The sequence below is a fragment of the Ixodes scapularis genome, unplaced genomic scaffold (genome assembly GCF_016920785.2).
Source record: "Ixodes scapularis isolate PalLabHiFi unplaced genomic scaffold, ASM1692078v2 PGA_scaffold0__279_contigs__length_252992795, whole genome shotgun sequence".
NCBI classification, from domain to species: Eukaryota; Metazoa; Arthropoda; class Arachnida; order Ixodida; family Ixodidae; genus Ixodes; species Ixodes scapularis.
Genome location: NW_024609835.1, coordinates 158,300,303 through 158,318,255, shown reverse-complemented (window position 1 = coordinate 158,318,255; position 17,953 = coordinate 158,300,303). Strand labels below are relative to the sequence as shown.

General features: G+C 45.8%; 1 protein-coding gene across 1 annotated transcript in view; it reads right to left on the bottom strand.

Moving 5' to 3' along the window:
* Positions 1 to 17,953, bottom strand: part of LOC8039436 (transmembrane protein 161B) — a 43,797-nt gene that overhangs the window by 7,051 nt on the left and 18,793 nt on the right. Inside the window, exons 8-10 of the mRNA XM_029994891.4 lie at positions 9,653 to 9,766; positions 7,245 to 7,419; positions 5,277 to 5,373 (exon numbers count right to left, since the gene is read on the bottom strand). Coding sequence (XP_029850751.3) covers positions 5,277 to 5,373; positions 7,245 to 7,419; positions 9,653 to 9,766 — 386 coding nt within the window. The remainder of the gene's footprint in view (positions 1 to 5,276; positions 5,374 to 7,244; positions 7,420 to 9,652; positions 9,767 to 17,953) is intronic.

Sequence of the window (17,953 nt, the reverse complement as noted above, 5' to 3'; positions counted from 1 at the left end):
AAAGGGATATTTCAACGAAATTTGAAATGTTCCCGTCGTGTTCAAAAATAGGTTGAATATGATCCACAATATCGGTAAATGACAATCGCACGTTTGTATTTTGAGCCTGGTTGCTGTATTTTTCGCTATAAACAGCCCACTCTGGCAAGCGCACGGAGAAGGCCCAGCTTAGAGCACGTGACATCCAACGCAATCATGTCGTAGGTCGTCTCGGAATGAGCAAAGCTACGGCGAGGCTGACGTCGAGGGGATGGCCTAGTCGTTCCAGCCACCGAAGCGGCTGCTTTTGTACGAATTTTGAGTGACGGGTTAATCTTCTATAATCTTGTAGGGGGACAATAGCGACTTCTGCGACACACAAAAGGCATTCTCGGGAAGAGAAGAGTTCCTCCTTCCCCTCTTCTCTCGTCGTGGCCGGAGGAGAGACAATCTCCGTCACTAGCTGTCAAGGTTCCTATACGGGCATTACAAGCGAGGCGTTAGCGACATCCACCAGGTGCTCTTTGCTAATCGTTTAATTTGTTTTAAAATTCCTTTTCGAGGCTTTTTTAACAAGATATTGGTTATGTTCGATGTGATACTGCTCCTTTGAACACATATAGACCAAAAAATGAGCGCCGAAATTTCGTTGTAGTATCCCTTTAAGTCAACGGTCCATGTCGGAAAGAGAATGTGTGGTATGGAGCGTGGTTATATACGCAGTTGAGCATTTGACCGCAGCGCCCTCCCGTCTATAAACGTTGATCCAATGCATGCAAAGTTTAATGCGATTATACACGCATTTGACTGCAGTGCCCTCTCCTGTATAGACGTTGAGCGGCTACATGCATCGTTTCATCCATGACATTCCCACCTCTTGAGTTACTACCATATCTCAAAGCCCCCTACTCGTCCCGCAGTCGTGGCCGAGTGGTTAAGGCGATGAACTAGAAATCATTGGGGTCTCTCCACACAAGTTTGAATCCTGTCGACTGCGCAAACATTTTTTCTTTTTTTAAGAAGACAGATGGGATAGCAATCGGAGTGAGCACAGACGCCGGATGGACAAGCCTAGACCCTAAGGAGCTTTGCCCCTAAAAACTGACTGACAAAACTAGCAAGTAAGACCATAAAACGGAAGGTTTTCTTTAAGTCAATGCGGAGCACAAGCTTGTCTGCTTCTTACACAGGAGATGCAGTGACTTCAGAACGACGCTCAGCGCTTATTGGGTGAATACAAAAAATAGTGGGTACCGTATTTACTCGCACAATGAACGCACCCGCGTAATGAACGCACCCCCCAAGTCGGCTCTCAAAATTTCGACTTTTTTTTTCACTCGCATAATAAACGCACCTTCAACTCGGATGTCAAAATTTTGACCCCTCCCCTGCGCGCAGAATGAACGCACTTTTCTATCCTGGTGCAGCGCAGCGAGGTCGCGAATGCATGGGCAGCCTGGGCGAACAAAACGCCTTGCAAAAGGCGTTAAAAAAATTCGAAAAGATCCAACCGAAGCAAGAAAAAAGAATATGGAGAGGAGCTTTTTTTTTTTTTTTTTGCACCGCGCAGTCTGGATTTTGGCGCGCAAGGAGGTAAGAAAGAGAAGCGCTCTAAGCGAACGAAACAGCTTGCGAAAGGCGGCAAAAAAAAAAAAAAAAAAACACGGAACTAGGAGAAAAAAACAAAGAGGAGCTTTTTTTTCTTCTTTTTTTTGCACAGCGCTGTGCGCGCCGTGCGCCAGGAGGCAAGAAAGAGGAGCGGAGAAGCCCTCTAAGCAAACGAAACAGCTTGCGAAAGGCGGAAAAAAGAAAAGAAACAAACAAAAAAAAAACCAAGGAACTGAGGAAAAAAACAAAAGAAAAAGATGAGCTTCTTTTTTTTCTTTTGCACAGCGCAGTTTGGTTACAGGGGGTCGCGCCCTGCGCGCAAGGAGATAAGAAAGATAAGCGAAGTGCCCTCGTCTAAGCAACGCCTAAGCAAACAAGACAGCTTGCGAAAGGCGGCAAAATAAAAAAAACAAAAAAACAAGGAACTAGGAGAAAAAAAAGTTTTTTTTTTTGCACAGCTTAGTTTGGTTACGGGGTCGGGCGCCCCGCGCAAAGAGATAAGAAGTTACTTCGATTTTTCAGAATAAAAGGTCCGTTCATTATGCCAGTAAATACGGACGCAAAAATTTTACTTCGCGTAATGAACGCCCCCCCCCCCCCCCCCCCCCAAACTTTGCATCGATTTTTCGGGAAAAAAAGTGCGTTCATTATGCGAGTAAATACGGTATACCTCAAAGCACCTAACATTGAGGTCTACCCACTATCATTTCAATGAAAACCAATCGAAGCTCGGCGTCGTTTTGAAGTCACTGCATGTCCTGTGTAAGAAGCAGACGACTTGCTCTCCGCATTGCTTGGATGCGTTCTAGCACAACGGTTTAGAATTTCCTTCTCTCAGCAGGACATTCCCAGTCCCACTGTTCTCGTCATGCTCCCGCCGGCTTGCAGTTTGGGTGCCAGCCGGTGTATTCACCACGTACGTCATTTACAAGAAACCCTACACATGACCGAGGCAACCAATTATCGCTTTTATACGTTACGTTTACGACACAAATGAGGAACGCGGAAGCAGTCTCAGCAAAAGCACTCACCCCAAACATGCAAAAATAAATATATATTATGCCAAATGTTTCATTTTATAGAGTAGTTATTGCTTTCCCCAGAAATTAATGATAAGAGAACAAATGCCAGCAAGCTTTAATGTACATTTATATACCATTAGGTCCTGAAAGAATGCCCACCCAAAATAAAAAGGTAAATGGTGTGTCTGTCTGTGTGTGCGTGCATGCGTGTGTTTGTGTGCGTGCGTGTGCACACTTGTGTTGGAAGGACACTACAAGCTACGTGAAACAGGAACTCTTCAACTTCAAAGTTTCCCAACTTTTCTCTCACCAGTCTCGGGTTTTAACGTCATGATTATCTATCATGACGTTTAATCACTGATACATATCGCAGATGCGGCAAACTCGCATGTGCAATAAGAACGTGAGAATTCGCTATGAACTCCCGAGTCACGGGTACCGCAGCAGAAAGCAAATGCAGTGCATTCGCGCTTCACAGTGCAATAGAGACGCAAGAACCCGGCCCCCTCAAACTCGGGTGTCACGGGCACCGGTATCGCGTGCAAAAATCTCAGACAAAAAAAAAAAAAAAAAAATGAGGGAACGAATTTGGAATTTGCATGTCATGGGAAGGAATACCCCGCATAGTATGGATGCTGCAGATTCACGTGTCACGGTGCGATAAGCACGATCGAACCCGCGGCGAGCAGGCTTGTCGCGTACCGATACCAATAACGCAATAAATGCGATTAAAAAAACACACAAAAAAAAGGGATGTGTGATTATTTTAGGGGGCGCGCGTTTGTAAGAGACTTTCTGGCGATTTAATGCCCATGTACGTGGTATTCCAAATACACTCAGTCATGCTCAATGCCAATGTCCAAAAAAAAAAAAAATGATTAACTAAATGACGAAATGATGCAACGATGCATTGTTTCGTCGTTTGTCAGAGTTCTGACGAGTAGTCTGACAAAGCGACCTGCTCATGTGCCATTTTCGGAGATCAGACTTACCCGCCGTTGACACGACCACATCGGTATGGTGGTTTCATAACAATAGGGCCTTTTAGCAAACCTTTACCACGTACCGCACACCACCGGAGCCTTTGAAGCATGATTAAGCGCGCGCACCGCAGTCACGGTATCACTCGGGCGCAGGCTTAAACCCATGCTTCAAAAGCCCCGGTAGTGCACGGTACGCGGTAACGGTTTGCTAAAAGGTCCTATTGGTTCAGAATTACCTAAACGAACACATCGTAAACCACTGTGGCCAATAAAGAAAAATACTCCAATAAATATAACCCTAAAAAAAAAAAAGCTTGTTTGGTTAGTTTTGGCGCAACATGTGCGCTTGGGAGCAGCATGGTGCAGCGAAAGTGGATTGGCGCACAATGGCACAATTGGCGCAGCGCTTCCACCCCTGAGGGTAGTGTCCCGCCTTAATGCTTTATGTATGTGCATGAATACGGTAATCTCTGCATAATTAACCGGATGCCGGATTAAATTGAAGGCGCCGGCTAACACTGCAATGTCATGTCAGTTATGGCTGAGCTTTGATTTGGTAAAACAGGGGCAAGCTGAAGTTCACAACAAGAAGAGGGGGACCAAAGATGCACAGCACGCCACAAAAACAAAATTTTCAGATTTTTCTATGAAGCACCGTGTCTATAAGGAATATTGAGAGAAACTATATAAGTCTTTGAGACTTAAATCAACGGGCGCGTTAGTGTACCATAGCTGGGAAGCGTGTGGAGTGAAAGCTGGCACGGCAAACTCGTAGAGTCGATTAACTCGAGCCTCGCTCCTGCCGCTTTTCTATAAATTCGCCATTGTAACGGCACGTATTAATGTACTCATCGCTTCACGACGTGCATCAAAAATCCAGGCTAACGGTTGTACTGCACTGGATCAATAACACTTCTACAATATAATATAGGGTGCCATATTTGGAGGCTGACCAAACCTTATGGTATAAGGACCATATAACATATATTTTCCTTCGAGAAGTTAGGTATCCTCGAGACGTGTAGCGGTAGAATAACTGAACGGCTGACCGTCAGGATAAAAAATAATTCACTGGAATCTATTGCAATAGAAGCTCCTTACCCGAGCTTCGCAAACATGCCCTCGTCATGCTTCTACTTCTTTTGTCTCACGATATTTGTCCCGAAGGTCGCTACAGTAACTGCCCTCCCTCAACAAAGAATTCTAGAGGGGAACATGTTCATTATGCCTCGACGTGTGGAAGCAGAAAGCGTGTTTGGTGTGTTCGTGGTTGTGGCGGTTTGTTTGAGTGCACAGGAACTTCCGGATGTGCAAAGCAAGATCTCTGTCCTCAAAAAGATGAATATAGTGTGTTCCTGGTAGTGAATTACTGGTGAGCTGGTTTCAAGCAATCAGTGGGCAAATTTTTTTTTTTTTTTAATTCTTCTTTGAGGGAGGGGAGCCATTGTAGCAATCTTCGCTACAAGTTGCAGTAATTGTCAACATCTTACAAATAACAGAAGCATCAGCTGCCACTTCAACACCATTCCAAAGGTCTCCCCTCTCAACTGCTCCATGCAGCAGACATAATGCGCATCTCTAATTATGCTCCATCGTGCAAGTCGGCTTGGTGGAAGGAACTGCCGATGCGAAGGGCCGACGTTCTGTGCACACGGCGGCGGCGAACGCCGGGGGCTTTTCTCACCTAGCGTCTTGAGCAGGAGGGCGGTGAAGGCACACGTGAGCAGAGGGGCCACGTACTGCAGCGCCACGACGCACAGGTAGTAGAACACCCGCACCACCTGCCGCAGGAGGAAACAGACGCGACTGCAGCTCCCCGGTCGGACAAAAGACTCTGTTGCGGGCCAAGCTCCACCCTCTCCACTTTGCCAGAGCTGGAGAGGTGAGAAAGGAAGAGGGTCCACCTGCCTCTTCTCCAGCATTCACTCTGCTAAAGTGGAAAGAGTAGAGGACTCTCTGTCACGAGCTTGTCCCGTTTTTCTTAACCCGCAACAGAGTGTAGGTGCATCCCAGCTTTACGGCCTGCAGCGATGGCAGCAAGCTGTACCCAAGATGATGCGGTGAAGATGCTACTGTGAGATAGAGCTGCCTCTGCGGACAAACCGGCAAGTTTCGTGGGCTCTATTCTGCAATATACAATATAAGTTGATACAGTTTATACAGTTTAGGGATAGCTGAAAAGGATAAAATGCCGCATGGGGTGCGCATGGGGATGTACAAAATGTGGCGGTCTATTATGCATTTTTTTAATGATTTAGCATAGTGGGGTGTCCACGCGTGGCTTTCGTGCCGCCTCTGCCTAAATGACGCCAAGCTACTTCATACCTCTGCACTCTATATATTCAGCCCTTTAAGCTGCCCCCCCTCTCTAAAAAGACAATCTCGAGTTTAATCTTGCAACTATTTTCACCGACCCCTTAAAGAGCACCTAAAAAGAATAAAAGTTTTTTTTAAACGTCTGGTTGGGACAAATTATTTTACACTAAAATTTTTTTTTAGAGCAATATTTACGGCGTGAGACGCGATTTAGTCAGTAGTCACCTCCTTACCAGTTATTTTCTATCTTGGCATTTCGGGCGCGTGGAAGAGAGGTGGATCAGCTTCGTCTTCACAACCGAGATGGTCATTCTGGAATGACCCGTGACCTCATGGGCTTTGCATGCAGAATTTCAAATGAACCTCTCGCTGTCAATAATGCTCTAACTTATTTGTTGACATCATGGGCTTTTCATGCAGAATTTGAAATTACTCTCTCGCAGTCAATTATGCTCTTAAAAATTAATTTTTTTGGGGGAAAAACTTATTTGTTGACAGTGGTGTCTCAACCAGACTGTTTAAAAAAAACTTTTTTTAAGGGGTTTTTGAAACGGCGGCGCAACGATTTTTGGACTTTGGCAAATTAGTTGCGAGGATTAGTCGCATACCTATAAAATAAAGGACAGAAAACAACTTTTCCCTGCTTGCGCTAGTTTTCGTTTAAAAAAATTAAACAAATCAAAGTTTTGGGAAGCTATCAACCCTCGCGCCGTCCTTCGAGTGACGCCGCAAAAGGTACCAGGTGGTTCCCCGTGCCAGAGGTCATGGCAAGTGATCGGTACAAAAGACGGTTTGGATGGGGAGGGTACAAGTGGAGGAGGAATGGTTCGGTCGACTTCCACTAGATGGTGGCACCAAAACTTGCACACTCTCAATGACGTGACACCGTGCTTCCCATGACTGTCACGCGCAACTGCAGAACGCTAAATAATGAATTTTTTCTTTCACAATAGACCGATCTCACGAAGCGTTCGGCACATGCGTGACACCGCCATAATTTTAGTTCACGGGGAACAGGCAGCAGTGCACGGGACGGCTTGTGCCGCCTCATGCCCTGCATGCGCAGAGCTCCAGCAATGTTGTTCCGCGTGCAGAGAGACTGAAGTTCCCTCAATGCATTGCGGCAGCGTAACCAAACTGGCTGGTGAGATCGGTCTACTACGGAGCAGAATAACGGCTATTTGGGAAAGGTGGTGCATTTTCCCTTACGTGCGTCGAGGCGAGCAACATAAAAGAACGCAAGCTGCAAGTTCTTTCGACCACCAATACAACTGTACCGCCCCTTTAAAAGACGCAGCTAAAAGAGGCGGTGGTAAGGACGGCGGATGTCGGGGACCTTTCGCTGTAGCTCGACGTTGGAGATGTTCCCGGCCTCCTTGCGCATGTCGGCCATCCGCTCGGGGGCCAGGTTGAGGTAGGACTGCAGGTAGCGGGGCATCAGCAGCAGCCGTAGCAACACCACCCCCAGCACCAGCAGGATGCGCGTCGTCTCAAAGGCCTCCCCGCTCATCCTGAGATACAGAGAGGAGCTCTCAAGGTTCCCAAACCAACAAAAGAACCCAAAGTCGTTTCAGAGGTCCCACGCAAAAGCCGGGCGTCGCTGCACGACTATAAAGCATTAGCGAAACCTTCCGAAATCCCCCTGGGGTAAGGAAGTCAGCGTATCTTATAGTTTGCACTTCTTTGTAAAAGGGCGATTTCACAAAAAAATGGTGGCTTATAAGTTGCACCTTTGCGTAAATTGGACTTTTATATTTGTACGGTCGGTGCGGCAAAACTGTATAGACGAACTCGCATATTTGTGTTGTGATCGCAATATATGTATGCACAAGCGGGAACCGGTTTCAATGTTCTGACTGGCGAATCGAATGAAAAATATAGCCCCCTGGCATATTTGTGCAGTTACCACACTCGAGGAAAAACACATACACCGTATTTTCCGGCGTATAAGTCTAGGTTTTTTTTAAACCTTTTTGCTTGGTGCGTTTTACACAACAATGCAACTTATATACATTTTTTTTTAAATTCACGGTGCGACGCAATTTATTATATGCGCCGCGGGCAATCTTTCGCAGAGCACCGTAAGTGCTAGCCATAGGTGCTGTTTCCCCCTCCAGAAGCCACTGCTGTCGCCGCACTCTTCTACACTTTCCATAACAGACTCGGAAAGCAAGGAATTTTATGGTTTCCCCGACGTGGCTCAATGTGGATAGGCAAGTTTTACAGCACGTTATGGATGTTGCCTAATTCAGCCATGGTTCCATATTCGTTTCCTTGAATTCAGTAACACAGAAAAGTAAGTGTGCTGGTATACTTGCATTGCAGAATATTTTTTCGCGTTATTCGTTTCCATTTAATGAGCAGTTTTTTTCAGCCACGCTCCAGTTGTGTTGCTATATGTAAAAGGAAGGATTTTGCAAAACATATCTTTTAGAAGTACCGAAAAAAAGTATGTCAAGGTTTATCTTTCTGCCTGCGCATTGATGCTCGCGTTGTCTCTGGGACTTGGCCTAGGCTAGACCTAGTGGTCCAAAGCTTGGTTCACGAGTGTCTAGCTTGTTAAACTTTCGTTCGCTTGGCATGTGTTCGCTCGAATAAAGCTGACTACCCTCTCATCTTGCAGGGTTTACGTCCTTTAGCTGTGAAACACTTGGTTGCCCCCACCAGACAGTGCAGTGCTATGGGCATTTCTCCCGAGTTGAAACGTCAAAATCGCACAGGCGCGTCAAACGGTATGTGCGATCAGGCTGAGTGTGCGAAACTCAGATTTCACAATATGATGCGCATAATTCTGAAAAACTCATTGCGCGAGCCGTGCAAAGAGGTGCGACTTATATACAAACTTTTCTACGAAAACAGCTCGATATACGGATCTGACTTATACAAGGGTGCGACTTATAGTCCGGAAGCTACGGTACACAAGTCGCAAGTTTGTGTAAAATGCACCGAAAAACATTTTGTAAACAAAAAAGTGTAACTTTTACATAGAAAAATATGGTATTTTCCTGGCACACAAGAACATCGTTCTCGGGATGCTGCTCCTTACATGCCTGGTTCTCGCAGAGTAAAAAATGAGACATTTACAATTTCCTGTAATGCCGAATTAGAGTGCAGTTCTTGAGAAGGAGGAGGGGAGAGTACCTTCTTCTCCTCCTCCTCCTCATCTCCCCTCCTTTTTTCCCCCCTTGTGACGTCACTCATGACCTTAGCAACCTTTGTGACGTCACTCGTGACCCTAGCGACCCTTGTGACGTCATTATGGGAGAAGTCCCATAATGCAATGCACTGTTACGCCCACGGCGCTGGCGCTGCCGCTCAAGCCGGAAACAGGCGCCTAAGAGCTGCACTCTAAAACTCAATGCGGGCCAGCTGTAAATCTTCGAAAATGTAAAATTGGGCCTATATCTTTATTCGACAGAGGGCTTATGATATTTGCCCAGAGTCAGGGTCAGTAGGTTTTCTTTACGGGGTGTTCGAGGTTAAATGACGGCACTTTATAAGAACATAGTTTGCGGTGGAGCCTAACAAGACCACTCCATTTGCAATGCCGTTGAAGCTGAATGATTGGAGGACATGCCCCCTCCTTGTCTGACAGGCAGCAAAATGGGCACACACGGCATAGAATTGTAGCTGGTTTGGATCGATGTCTCCGACACTGTAACTGCGACAAGCTGGAACGTCACAATGAAGCGTTTTCTGTTTTCCAAATTTGAGAGCCGCAAAAAGGCGAACAGGAGTACTCACAGGTTTCCCCTCATGCCCGGAAAGGACCGCTCGGTGAAGTACTCCCGCGCAATGGGCTTCACCCAGAACAGCACCACAAATAGAGGTGACACGAAGCTCAGATGAAGCACCATTCTGGAAAGAGTGGCACCACACTGGCTCAGCACTGGTTTACACAGAAGCAGTAAAGGTCCGTTCACACTCTTGCAAACAAGTATGATCGAGAGAGATGAGACCTGTTGAAACCTCTTTAAAATTTCTTAGGACGAGAGAACACACTGGCACTCTGGTGCCATCTATGCGGTGACCCTGGAACTGCATTTCACAAGAGTGAAGGTTCTGCGGGATTTCCAAGGACAAATGTGCGTAATACCTATAAGAAAGGCTCGTTTATAACGTTGACAAAAGTTTTTAGAGCCAAGAAAGAAAGTATAATGCGCGAGAGAAATAGAAAATATGCCCGTCCGGTTCGAAGAGGTTGAAAGTGTGTGAACGGGCCTTAAGTGTAATGACTAAGTGTAATCAGTAGTCAATGATAAACAACATTTTTGAAGGATAAATAAACTTATGTCATACATTTCACAAATGTTTCATGTGTGGCATACTTGCTTGTGAACAGTAGGCCTATGTAGAGGAAATCAAGTATCTTCTTTGTATGTGTTGCCATTTATATGGTAAATCATAATTTTATCTCGCATCATATAGAGATGAATTTCTGATAATTCAAACAAAATTACAGGATGCTTAAAGGGCAACTCCGCCTAATTTCAAAAATTTTGAGATAGTGGCCGATTTTGCTTTTTGAAGCACTCAAAAACAATCCCCAATCCTTTGTTTCGCGAAAAATAAAATATTTTTCGAGTAATTTTACTCTAGCCATGATTACAAACCGAAACCGAAACGATGGCAAAGCCGGACAACATTGTATATTCGGCATCACTAAGCATGTACACCCACGTGATATAAAAGGGAAGAAGGAGCTCCCTTCTTCTCAGGATCCTCCTTTGTGCCTCCTGGATTAGCACAGGCGTCGCTATTCTCCTCCCAGAAGATTATAGAAGATTAACCTGTCACTCAAAATTCTTACAAAAGCAGCTTCCCTCTCCTCCTTTTACTTGGTGTTCAAAAGTATGGGATGTAACACAAGCCGCGCTCAACGAGGCGATCGGCTTATCAGTAGTATCAATAGTCGAGCGCCGGACCGGCCGAGCGCGTCACTCACGTCTTCCACAGCGCTGGCGCCACCCGTGCTCTCCCCGGGAAAGAAAACAAAATTAAGAAAAAAAAAAGAACCTGTACATGCTTGATGACGTCGCGGACGTGCCGGGAGAAGGAATTTGGAGGAAGCGGAAATGCAGCCGGGCAGTGTTGTCTGGCCCGCACGTCTCATCCAAAACCAGCGGATTCGTGCTTGTCAAACTTTGACAGCGATTTTAATGAACTTCTAGGCGGAATTCCGTCGTAATATTTGTCATGGGGGTTTTGTAGATGATAACAAAGAGAACTGTATAGTTTTGCACTACTGGAAAAGAAGCGGAGTTGCCCTTTAAAGGGCACTGACAGAGTATTTATGCTCGCCAAGGTTTTTATTTGTATAGGCCATATAAGAGCCCAACTACCCAGAACACAACTTGCGGCTTGAAATTAGTTTTCTTTCTACCCAGAACTGCCAATCAAGAACTGGCTGGTTTGAGTCATGCCCACTCTCTTTTCCATAGTCATGTGCTGTTTTCTATGGTTTAGACAAAACCATCAAAGATAATCGAAGTTGTGGTTCACTGAAGGCACACACTCAATATTAAAAATAGAAGAAAAAATATGATACCCATTTTTTGCGGCTTTTAAAATTTAATAATTTAATAACCAATGCTTATTAAGTTCCGATTGAAAAAAAAAAAAAGTTGCACAACCATGAGACTTCCAGTAACTTTTTCCTCTAGCCCTGTATCTTTTCTTCCTCCCCAGTCCAGTTTCGGTTTTAGTTTGGAGCAGTTTGCATTCTTTTACTTTAGTACATATATATGTGACGCTGTAGCAAAATATTGATTGGGTAGCCTTCTGACACCTTATTTAATCAACTGGCAAAAAATTGAAAACATTTTTGGGTGGGGTCAGAGTCCTTTTAAGCTTCGACTTTAAAGGGATGCTGAACTGAAATATAGATTCCACAAAACACGCGGCAAAAGCGTGCGGCGGGATGCTACAAACACCAAGACATCACTCATACAGCAATATCTCGAACGGATAACCATATTTTTCAAGAAAAGGAGGCACATTTGACAGGAATGTTGACGTCATGTTTCTCCAAGGAGAGGGAATGGCCTCGCATCTTCTCAGCCTCGCGGCCTTGAGGGAGCAAAGCGAAGAGAGGGGGAAACTAGGTATATTAACGTCACGTGCCTCATTAGCCTGGTTCAATCTCGACCTCTTTTTCCGAAAATATGGCCGTCCATTCGAGATATCGCCTTACGAGTAGTGTTGTAGGAATTGTAGCGTCCTGCCTACATATCCTGAAGTGTTTTTTTTTAAATCCGAATTTCGGTTCACCATCCCTTTAAGAGTGGAACGCGATAGCTAAACATACAAACCCCCGTTCATTCTCAAGCCGTGCGTGTCTGCGTGGCCTGGTCGGTTGCGTGCCTGGCTTGTAACCGAAGAGTCGTGGGTTTGAATCCCGCCTCCGCCTAAAATTCTTCAAATTTTTATTTAAGGCAAATGAATTACTTTATAAAGTGAAATAATTTTAGACATGCAGCGACCTTCGATTTGCATTACATGTCACATTTTAATAACTTTCATTCCACGTGAGACGTCACGTTTTGATGCGTGTGTTGCGGGTTGTTTGAAATTCCCGCACGAGGTAACATGGCTGCGACGTCACGACCCCATTGACTGATTGGGATTTTCCCGTCCCGCCGATGCCGGATTTTCTGCAACACAAGCTCCTAAATGCCATCGCGATAAAATTCGTGGCTTCCTGGAGCTCGAATTATTGAGACTCTACGTTCATCACGGTGCCCTCGGGAGGGTCTTCGGGGTCGGCATCACAGTCTTCATTTCTAGCAAATCGTTTCCCAATGAATCGTTGGTTGCCTCTTCCGTTGCCGCGACGCGAGGGTCCCCATGAAGGAGGGACAGGCTCCTTGGCTCTCAAGATCGTAGGAAACGTGCTACGGGGTGTGCTGGGTATTCAAATCGAGTAGCACCGTCCGTTACCTAATGCTGTTGGAGATCGCTCGAAGAATTTTCACTCCCTTCTCGAGCGAAAGACCTTGCTATTACCGTCTTTCGTGATCATGGCAGCAGCAGAGCATATCTTGTCAATGCTTACCTAGATGTTACTGTCCGCGACCGCGATGGCTAGTGGCCCTAGCGACCCACAAACTTCTTGTTCCATGTTTTTTGGCCGGTTCGAGGGGAGAACTTGTGGGGCGGGCTTCCCCGTGTGCCGTGCCTTCACCGCCACTCTGCGACTCTGCGCACCTCACTGGGAAGCCCCTCCCTGCGAAGTAACTACCGCCGGCGGGCGGACCCATAAAAATGTTCTTATACGTGGTGATTCAATCGCGGAATACTCCTTTGGAACCCATTATTTCTTCTTCTATGGAACCGGTTCTTTGTTTTATTGAAATGACAGCAAAGCTAACTTCGTTACATTGAGCGTAGAACTAGTTTGACGCAAAACACATAATGAAAAGATCTATGCTTTATTAAATAGAGGACTTCGTTCCATTGAAGTTTGCTATTGGCAACTCCGGCAAAAATCTATGGCACCTAGAGGCTCGAACAGAAAACTGTGGCGGCAGGTTCGCATTTGGCCTTCTCAGCCAAAAAACATTCGTGGCTCCTGGCGGTCAAAATGCAAAGCCGTCAAAGTAGGTTTGAAAACGCGCTGTGAAAATAGCTAATTTGTAGTTTGATTGGGATTTACATATAGTACAGTAAACTCTCACTTGAACGAACGTCGGTTTAACAAATATTTCAGATTAACAAACTTAAAAAAAATCCCCGGCTATTTCAGTTCAATGAAGTTAATCCGTGGACCCAGGATTATTTTTGCAATCAGTTCAACAAAGTTTTGTGCTCTGCAGTGCTGGCGTAGCCAATGCCCACTACCCCACTGCCGCCGGCTCTGCAGCGGCGGCGTATTATCACTAGCATTTACAGCGCCGCCAAGGAAAAGCGGCGGTGCGGTAGACGAAAAACGAACCACGTGGTGTGTCTGTTTTTACTTTCTCATCAGTTTCGTTTGGCCATCTTAGTTCTGGGTAACAATGGCAGGACGGCAGTTTGTGCGCCCACTTTTGTAATGAGTACGACGAAACGGAAGCAGTTGTCTCTGTCAGACAAGTTCAAAATCCTTCAGCGTCTGGACAATGGTCAAAGGCAAGTGGACGTTGCAAAGGACTATGGGCGTCCACTGTCTATATTGTCAACGATAGTGAAGCAAAAGTCGAAGCTTGAAAGAGAAACTGCCTTCAATCCCAACAGGAAACGACTCTGCATGGCATATGTCAATCCGGTGGACAATGCAGTTGCGGTATGGCTTCGTCACAGCAGCAAGCTTTGCCAGACAAAGTGCAGAAAGACATGGACTCTCTGGACAGCTTTGTTACTTCATGTGCTTTAACAGCGTCGGTGCAAATGAAAATTACAGATGTTTTTTCAGAATGAGAAAGGCAGCAACTTAACTGTTATGTACTTCGTATATCTCAATGTACACGACTCCATAAATTGCATTTCACACTTTTGACTCGATGTATGCTGCACCCTATGCTGTTCCATATTCTAGAGCAGTGGTTTTCAACCACTGATGTTTCATGGACCCCTTGTGGATCGCCGGAGATGGTGGAGGACCCCGCTTCTGGTAAGGGGAAGGGGAAGGTATAAGTTAATTGTGATAGTGATTGAATAAATAGATATAACTAAGGGCTAGTATGAAGTAGTCTTCTCTTACTGACACAAGAAAATTCACTTGAAAATTGGAACATTTCTTCGTAACTTGCGAAAAAACCACTTTTACTGCCAAGCTTGACTGGTGAGGCTGGGCTTCGCCAACCCCTAGACCCCAGAGGGTCCACGGACCCCCATTTGAAAACCACTGTTCTAGAGAATATATTCAGTTTAGTGAACTTTCAGTTAAGTGAACTATTTCCTTGGGTCCCTTGAAGTTCGCTCGATTGAGAGTTTACTGTATAGCCGTTTCACAAAATGCCGGCCAATATTTAGCGAAGGAAACTACCAATCACAAAGTAACAACGGTTGACGACCTTGCTTAGAGATGACACGTCCGGGATAACAACGTTCTTAATTAATTAAGCTCGAGAGATTAACCTTTTCTTTAGTATGAATAAAGGCAGTAGTTTGAATTGGAAACATGCAGGGATGCACCGTAGATGTTTTGGTTTCCCGTTGGTCATATTTTACTCCTTACAACAGTATTTCTCAAGTGGGGGTCCCGGACCCCTTGGGGTCGGCAAAAGCAATCGCCCTGCCTCATCAGTCAAGCCCTGCAATAAAAGTTGCATTTTTTCATATTGAGAAAAACATTCCAATTTACGGGTTAGTTTTCTCGTGTGTATGTCTATGAGAGAGGTCTACTTCACACTAGTCCTAAGTTATATACATTTATTAAATCATTATCATACCTTCCCTTTCCCCTCACCAAAAACAGGGTCCTCCACCATCTCTGCTGATCCACAAAGGGTCCGCAAAACATCAATGGTTGAGAACCACTGCCTTACAAAATCAAAACCTCAGAAGCATGTCCTAACACTGGCATGTTTTGCATTACCGGCCAATAGGCCATTTGCAGCATTCCCAAGTGCCCCGGCCCGCACTCAAGGACTCGCCTTTGTTCCCGTGATCATGTCGCTCGCTTTCGCGTAGCTCGCTTTCGCGCACTCAGGTTTCCGAACGCCACTGTACGCTCTGGGGAGGTTTCCTTTTGTTCTTCGATTCGTGTCAAAGTGTTGCGATTTGTCTGCCTTTTTGCGCAATCTGAGAGCTATGGGCAAGTACCACTTCAACAGTCATACGGGATTCAAGTCGAAAGTTGCCGCGCATGCTATCAAGTACCAAAAAAAAAAAAAAAAGATGCGTATTGCGCAGTATGTAAACTAATTAAAGTCCGACTGACGATTCAGTCCGGATTCCGGAGTGAAGGCGTTTTCGACCAGTGCAGCCGAGCGCGCTCATGTACGTTCATTTCGAAAGGATACAAATTTTTTTTTTTTATCCGTGTATGGGCCGCACTTTGAAAATTTGCCCTCAAATCAGGAAAAAATAGTGCGGCCCTTACACGAGTTTATACGGTAATACATGATACACACCTTTTATGCCAAATGCATGGTTTTTGCAGAAAAAGATTGGTTGGCATTTCATGAAACAACCTGTACATACACAAGTAGCGACATAATGCCACGGGGAGATTAGTGGCCGATTATGCGTTAGCACACCGCAGCTTGAAGCACATGGAGTGAAAGCTCGAGCGGCAGAACCCAGGGATTTTTGGTTCAATCCCCACCCCTGCCCCTTTCAATCTGGATGAGCATCGTACGAGCGAGCAGACGTGTATGACTACAGCGTGATCACTGATCTCAATAACAATTGCTGGACCGCGCATCCCCGCTCCGCGAGTGCGGCCACCGGACGACCTTTCTGCATGCCGTTTTTGTTTGTTTTGCCAGCGTTGCAGAGGCCGGCGGCAGCATACTAAAGACATGTTTTCTATTCGTTCGTCGTAATTCGCTGAAGACATTCTTTAAGATCCCCAAGTGAGGCGTGATACTTGCAGTTGAGAACACGTGGAAATTTTCATGAAAGCGCAGTGCCGCAGGGAAAAGGCACAACTCGTCGAAAGCAAGTTTCGCTGGTTTCATGGCATGTTCAAAGCTTCCTTGGCACGTTGAAGTGCTGTGTCTCTTTGCCTTCGCACGCTTGGATACCGATGAAGAATCGACGCCGTGCAGTTGTATTTTGTGAGTGCAATGCGTGTGAAGCCGTATATAAAGGTACAACTTGTCGAAAGCAAGTGTCATTGGTCTCGCGGCATGATCAAAGCTTCCTTGGCGCGCCGAGTGCTGCATCTTCGTGCCTTCGCACGCTTGGATACTGATCAAGAATCGACGCCACACCAAAGTTCTGAAGGTGCGTCGCGCGTAGATGTCTTTGCCACAGGGTTCTGGATCGTCCAGCTGTTCCGGTAAGTTGCTATCAATAAAAGGGGGTGACTATGGCTATGTTTCAAATATACTCTAATGGATAATATGGGAGGACGAATAGGGCAACACTGTGGAGCAAGGAGGGTTTTCGAAGGCAAAAGTACAAGACGGCAAGAATGAAAATCTTTGAAGCGTGGCCCATATGATCGTGTACAATCTGTTGACCAATCACAATTACGGGGGCCGCGCTCAAACGTCATGTGAAATAAGTAGGTTCATAATGAGCCAGCACTGATCAGTGATGAGGAGCTGTTGTGCGCGGTATTCTGTAACTCCTCATCTGACAAATAAAAACGTACCTCCTCCCCCCCCCCCCCCTCTCCCGTCACACTGGATGCTGGATCAAGCTTGTTTCTGGACCGTGAATGCCGCAAGTACACAATCGTCAGTGTAAAGTAAGACGCTGATCCAGAGGCACATACGGCTTCACACACATTGCAATCGCAAAACACATCCACAGGGCGTCAATTCTTGATCGGTATCCAAGCGTGCGAAGGCACAGAGACACGGCACTTCGGCATGCCAAGGAAGCTTTGAACATGCCGCTACCCCGGCAAAACTTGCTTTGGACGAGTTGCCCCTTTTTCCTGCGGCACTGCGCTTTCGTAAAAATTTTTATGTGTTCTCAACAACAAGTATCACGCCTCACTTGGGATCTTAAAGAACTTCTGCGGCGAATGACGACGAATAAGTAGAAAACATGTCTTTAAAACGCTGCCGCCGGCCTCTGCAACGCTAGCAAAACGAAAAAAAAAGACAGCATGTAAGATAACCGTCCGGTGGCCGCACTTGTGCTGCAGCGAACAAGGGGGGATGTGCGATCCAGCAATTGTCATAGAGATCAGTGTGTGTGATGCACAGGCTAAATTTCTCGGATGAATGGATATGAAGGTGTTAAGGGCTGTAAACTTTATAATGGGCAGTAGCTAGCGCCATCAAGCCTAAAACCTTAAAAAAATACATAATTCCTCCCTCGTTATTACGCCCATGCATTTCTGTAACTATCACCAGACCGTGCAGGTGATCGCCAGGATGACCTTTGGGGGATATGCCAAAAAAGAAATAAGAATGTCACCCATTGCCTCCTCCTCTGGCGAGA